The 6,662-nt window shown below is 44.1% G+C and overlaps 1 protein-coding gene across 1 annotated transcript; it reads right to left on the bottom strand.

Moving 5' to 3' along the window:
• Positions 1-357: 357 nt before the first annotated feature.
• Positions 358-1,737, bottom strand: LOC119297774. The gene is made up of 4 exons (XM_037575427.1): positions 1,651-1,737; positions 1,362-1,555; positions 1,029-1,228; positions 358-877 (listed from the first exon to the last, which is right to left on the bottom strand). The coding sequence occupies exons 2-4, from the start codon at positions 1,455-1,457 to the stop codon at positions 661-663; spliced, it is 513 nt and encodes a 170-aa protein (XP_037431324.1). The 5' UTR covers positions 1,458-1,555; positions 1,651-1,737; the 3' UTR covers positions 358-660.
• Between the last annotated feature and the right edge of the window lie 4,925 nt (positions 1,738-6,662).

Here is a 6,662-nt window from a genome sequence, read left to right as displayed (position 1 = left end):
CGAGAGAGCGAAAAAAAACCCGAAGCAAGGGCTCAGGAAAAAGACTTTCTAGGGCAGCCGGCCAACACGGCCGGCGGACGAACCCTAGGTACGGACGGCGCGGCCCCCCGGCGGCGGTCATGGAGGCCGACTGCCCCAGGGGCAGCGCGCGGGTGCGGAAGCGGCGGCAGGTAGGGTTTAGAACCCGGAAACTGATACCATGTTAGAAGGAAGAGAGGAATTGGTGGAATAGTCGTTGTATTACTTGAGCCTCGTGGGCATATATATATATATATATATAATATATATATATATATATATATATATATATATATATATATATATATATATATATATATATAAGTACATAATCTAATTTGAGTACAAAGCAAGCCAGAATATTTCCTAGTCTAACCTATGTTTCCTAATACAATCACGTTACTCAACAATCCTGTTTAGAAATCTGATTCATCCATCTCTCCAATTCAACCTTCCCCTTCACTTCAACATCTCTTGGTGGGAAGCCTCCTCTCATTATTCCTGCTTGGTCGACATGGAGTTGGCTCCATACTCCAACATACAAATCTACAGTTAACAAAACGAGGAAACCAAGAAAAAAAAGAAGCCTCCAATGGGATGGGAGATCCATGGGATGTTGGGGCCGGAGACGACGTACGCTAGCTAGGATGCTATAGGAGGAGGAGGAGGAGGGGAACGTAACTTGGAGGAGCAGCCTGCAAAGAAGATGGCGAACATGCTCCGGTAGAATGCCTCCTTCATATAGCGATGATGATCCGCCTCAACACCGTTGTAACACTCCGGGGCTTTACCGTGGTTCCCGGGCCAGACCGCCAACATGTCCAAGAGAAAGATTCCTCCCGCGTCCAACGCCATTGACCTGCACACGCCCACACCCACACCCACACCCACACCATGAGAGAAGAGGAGAGGAGAGGAGAGGATAAGTAATAATAATGATCTAAACGCTCTTAAATTTCTTTCTTTACAGAGGGAGTAGTATATATTTACGGACGACTCAGCTCGCTCACCATGAGATGATGGCAAGGATGATGCCCGCCACGAAGCTCGATCCGGAGACGCCGTCGCGGGGCTTGCAGCATCCGTTTTGGGAGGTGTAATGCGAGACGACAGCCAGAACGAAAGCCAGTTGGGCCAAACTCGCCGAGAAAGACAGGCTCATGGGGTACACGCACTCACCCCTGTCGTTCAACCTGATATCATCACGCTTCTATATATGCAACAGCCAATTAGTAAGTATAGTACTGTTCCGTTCCGTTAAACACATGCAAATTAACAAACAAACAAACAAACAAAAAGATAATAAATACTATGAATAATCATGTCATGTGCTTGCTGCTTACCTTGGGCCTTGTGGCATCGGCGACGAGAAGCAAGGCCGTTATGGCTAATCCTACCACCAACCCGATTAAGAACCTTTTTAACCTTTCCGTGTCCATTTTGTTTTTGTGAGTTTAGTGGTAGGATCTCGCAAGGTTGTGCCTTGTGGCATGTGGTTTGACAATTCACCTTGGCACCCAACTGCATGGCGCATGATCTCGCAAGCAAAAAAAGAAACAACAAGAGAAATACTACAGTAAGATGGATTATTATTACGATCAAGACATTATGGAAATGCATGCATGCACTCACAATTATTCACATGGAAATGCAGGCCATTGCCGCAGCTAGCGTAGCAACGGGACTGAAATTTGCGTGTGGATCTGCATGGTCGGCTTCCCGCGTATATATGCATGCTTGCATTGACTATTATTACGAGGAAGGAAGGAAGCATGCATGCATGCATGTCGAAACGGGAGTGCAAGTCGCGGGGAAGGGAATGAAAGTAGGTGAGCGGGCGGGCGTTTAGCGGTGGAGCTAGTTTCTCGCCCCCTTCCTCCCAAATTAAGCAGGGTAAGGGTGAACCTCCGACTTATTTAATCTAACATTCTTAAGAAATTGCTCCCCATTTTACCTATTCTTTCAACATGCACACTATTCACATCATCACCATGCCACATCATCAATACTAAATAGGAGCAACCCACTAACTCATTTTTCTAAGCATGCAGCCCTCCCACCTCACCAAGCTGCCACATCATCATTTATTTTGATAATTAACTTTTTTACCCATAAGAGAATATATTCTGCCATGTCAGCAACGAGGGCTTCAAAGCATATGGGTCCAATGATGTTCACCCCTTCCTCTGCTCTCCCCTCATCTTCTGGGGTTCCACTTAAGAAACTGATCGAAAAAGTATTGATGGATTCCATTCATCTTCTTAGTCTAGGGCAGTAATTTTTGTATAATGGTTCCCTTCGTTTCCCGCAGTATATAAATCACCACAATCGCCACTCAAACTCGCCCTCGAGTCCTCACATCGTACGATTCCCTTTTACGTCCTTGGTCTTCCTGTTTGGATCCCTCAAGTGGCTGATGGGTCGGATGGTGTGTTACCCAGCGATGGCGGCTTCTGGTGTCATCTACATATTTTGCAGAGTTTATACAAAACCGCATGAGAAAAGATCCCATCAAGTAGTACTCAATCGGCTGTCTCTCTCCACTATAGAGTCAGCGGGATGGATGAGAGGAACTAACTAGCATCAACCAGGCAAAGGTACTCATGGAGGTGGAGAAGGAGCCAGGCCGGAGGCTCTCCGCTGTAGCACGCGCATGTCTCTTCTCTCTGCAGACCTCCTATTACATAGGCAGTACCAGATCTGAATTTTTTGCTGTCTCAGATGGTTTATTCACAAGTTTGGATGCCTCTCTATTCTTCAGGTCTCCGGCCGGCCGTCTGCACAATCGCGGAGTCCTGATTCTTTCTTTCCTTTTGTGTAAAACTGAGAGTTTCAGTTCCCATAATGTAACTAGGAAATTTCGTATGATTTCTGCAGATCATATGGATTTTAGGTGGCTAATTTTTTTAGGTCTAAGTCTCTGCTTGGAACTGAGAGTTGTACTGGTTTCTGAAGCATATGTTGTACTGGTCTTTTCTGCTCTTTTAGGATCACTACACTTTTTTGTGAGAGATTCACATGGCTAAATGTTAACCATATCTATTGCAGCATTTGAGGACAAATTTTGCATCGTACTTTACCGATTGCTATGACCAGTTCAGATATCAACATGAATTTTCTTTATTTCTGTAGTCTCAAATTCTAAAGGCCTTTTAAGGCACTGGCTCCATTAATCTTATATGATGTCTATTAATCTTTTTGGACACACTCAATCCCTCTGGTTTCTTCCTGGTGTCTTTTGTGTCTATGGTTAACACTGAAGCAGGCTAAATTTAAGAGTTGGTTAACAAGTTTATTAAGTGAGGGTGTATCTTCACCTTTTGAGATACAGAATAGAGATATTTCTGCTTGAACAGGAGCGTCGTTGGTAATGAAAATTACGTCTTCGCTCTGCTCTTTCTATACGTACAAATGAACTCAGCTATGCTGCACATATACTTCAGTTATGAATTATATTATCATAAACGTGTATTTAATATCTCAATGTCCCTGGTTGTTTCAGAATAAAATAGGTGTTGTTCATCGTGGTCCTGAAATACACAGTCTATCTATATAATTATTGTGATGGGCTGAAATATTTGATTGTGGATATATAGCTAAACTCATGTTGATCTCTATTTTTTTTCTTTTGAATCATGGTGTTTTGACATGTCTATTTTGGTGTTCATTTTAGATCTTACAGTGTGCTACCCATATGAAAAATATATCTAATGATATTATCATCATCGTGCTTATATATATATATAGTTCATACGGGACAGACGTGTTTCCATCTATTATTTTGGATTTATTTTGCCTCCTAAGTGGGTTATCAATCGTTTTCTATAATACGATATGGGAACACTTCTTCTACATGCTTCAGTCATTTTCATGAAAGAGACCACGAAGGTATTGAAATAAAACAATGTTTCTTTCTATATGCAAGTGGGAAGTGCAGTTTAGTGGATCAAGGAACCCATAAATCTGTTGGGGAATATGTACATTTATTTTGTCAACACATACCTCATTTCCACACCTTTGTGCAACAATGCTTCTTATAAATAGAATATGTTAATATATATACCTTTTTTGTTCCCATAAATATCCCACATCAATGCGTGGGTTATCATCTAGTTTCTTGATGTATATGTCTTATTGCTATTGAGGACCTCTTCACTAGCCACGTCCTCCCCTCCAAATTAAGTAAGTAGCTAGTGAGGAGGACGTGGAGTGGAGGGGAACGGCAATGGGATAGACGATAGACCAAGTGTGTTCTTACTTGTGAGCCTCAGCTCCGACAAGTACAAAGACAACGCTTACCTAGCTATCGTGTCGCACTAGGAGACCGAATGTTTCCGTTCCGTTCGCTGGTTCGAACCTTCCCTAGCCACCATTTTGTTCCCTGCACTCCCTCCTCCCAGTTGTCATTCCCCAATTCTTTGGGTCCTCATAGATTTAACCCCGCCTGCCATCAAATCACCCTGAAGTCTACCAACACTACACCACGACACCACAAAGACGACATGCACCTGTTGGTAAAAGTGAGCATCGCCGACACTTTTTTTGCCTCAAACTATACCGACACATAGTATGACAGTGTTATATAACCTCATTGACACATTATCTGTCGCCGTAGCACCACCAGAGCATCGACGTAATTTCTGTCGGCAGTTACCATCTTTACTGATTGTTTGTGTGTCGGCGATTCGTAGGAACAGAAAAAGTGTCGGGGTAGTTTCCTTCCACCCACATCCGAAAAATAAGGCGCGGAAAGAGAGCCATGCGAGTGTGATGGAAAACACGCGAGTCGGACCAGACCAGCAAAAGAAAAAGAAAAAACACACCCGTCCACTCCCCAATCCCCCTCCCCCTCTCTCTACTCGATTGCGCCGCCGCCCCCGACCTAAACCTAACTCAACTGCGCCGCCGCCCCTGATCTGCGCGCCGCCGCCCGTCCTCTGGTCCCCTCGTGCCACATCATCTCCGACCCCGGCCTCCCTCCCCGCAGGGCACCATCCGCCCAGGAGCAGCAGCTTCGTCCGCCACACCGAGGAGCAGCAGCGCCGTCAACCGCCGTCGAGGATCCACTGCTGATTTTTCTCCACGTGTGATCTCTGTTTCGGCTGATTTCCTTCCCTCCGCCCCGCCTACAGAATTCAAGAGGTAAGCTTCTGGTATGTGAGTGGTTTCTCGTCGCCCCTTCCTTGCCCCACCTCTAGATCTGGTCGCTGTAGGTAAGCTGTGTCAGTGGTTTTCTAGTATGTGCAGGTAACTAAACAGATCCAGCCATGAATCGGTTGTCCTCTTCTAGTAGGTAAATAAATCCATGGTTGTTCTTGTGCTTGCATCATCCACAAATTTGTAGCATGTAACAATTTCCTGGCCGAGGCATTACAAAGGAGAGGGATGCGTGTCATTCTTCTGTTAGAATTGTAATTACGTTTCCCTTTGTGAGTGGCATATTTTATTTTTCATTTTTTTTCTTATTTCACGGATGCCAGCTTTCAAAGCCTTGTAGCTAAATCTGATTATGTGTGGGTCTATGAAGTAACAAATGTGATATGTATGTCCTAATTATGTACACATGTAGTGATGCGTCTATCCAAGAGAAGCATTTGTCAGTAATGTACTAACAATTAGTCATGTAGGTGGTGGAGGCAAGTCAAGAATTTACGTCGGTTCTGTTACAGGAACAGAGGATAGTCCTCCTAAGCTGCTTAATGGTACAATTTGTGTCATTATAAACATTGGATGCATTAGACTGTCATAATACCTAGTTTCTATCAAAAATGATAATAAGTAAGGGCACAATATGATGATAGTAAATCTGGGTTATGGAAGAACATTGAGTATTTGGTTTATATATTTATATTTGTATAGCAGCACCCTGATTATGCAAATAGTATCAAATCTCGAGCCTTAATCATGGCAGCTAGCAGAAAATGTATGGTTTAGTTTGCAAGCACATACATTGAGTATTTGGTTTCTATATTTATCTGTCGGAAAAGACCTATCCTGGCAAGACTATAGGCGACAGCTCCTTTCTGTCAGGAAAGGTCTTTGCCGACACTAAATGTGTCGCCTTAGGTGACCTATGCCGACAGATTGTTTGACGTTGCTTTGAGTGTCGTGGTGTAGTGCAACAGGGTGAGCGTGAATGCGACTATGCAGCGACTTCAAGTGGAAGGATGCCACTGGGCATATGGTATGACTCGACGATGTTGTAGGCGTTCTCATTGTTCGCCGAGGTGTTGATCTCCGGCAAGAGGAAGAAGACGGTGTCAATGCTAAAACCGGCACATCTCGGGTAGGGGGTCCCAAGGTTCGTGATCTGAGCTAGATGGTAACACGAGAAAGAAAGTAGGGACACATTTCTTAACCAGGTTCAAGCCCTCTCCCTCTTGAAGAGGTGCTTTTGATATATTGATTGTGATGGGGTTGCGTCCAATATAGTTTTTGGTTTCTTTGTTGGTTGCTTCTTTTGGTGCTCATGACGAGCAACCCGCTCATCGGTTCTAGAGCACTTCTCGCATCAGCGTGTACGCCTTTCATTAGCGGAATCAAGTAGCTCTTTGATTGAATCTTTATGTTCTTTTTCTGCTAGCCATGTGTCTTTCCTAACACAGTATCTTGATACCATGTCCGATAGCTCAGGAAACATTTTG

Source organism: Triticum dicoccoides, chromosome 5A (genome assembly GCF_002162155.2).
Source record: "Triticum dicoccoides isolate Atlit2015 ecotype Zavitan chromosome 5A, WEW_v2.0, whole genome shotgun sequence".
Classification (NCBI taxonomy): Eukaryota; Viridiplantae; Streptophyta; class Magnoliopsida; order Poales; family Poaceae; genus Triticum; species Triticum dicoccoides.
This window is presented reverse-complemented; position numbering and strand designations above follow the sequence as displayed.

Coding starts and splice junctions, on each gene's coding strand:
- LOC119297774 (XM_037575427.1), bottom strand. CDS start 1,457: ATGGACACGGAAAGGTTAAAAAGGTTCTTAATCGGGTTGGTGGTAGGA. Junction 1,229..1,361: donor CCGATGCCACAAGGCCCAAG/GTAAGCAGCAAG, acceptor TTGCATATATAG/AAGCGTGATGATATCAGGTT. Junction 878..1,028: donor ATCCTTGCCATCATCTCATG/GTGAGCGAGCTG, acceptor GGGCGTGTGCAG/GTCAATGGCGTTGGACGCGG.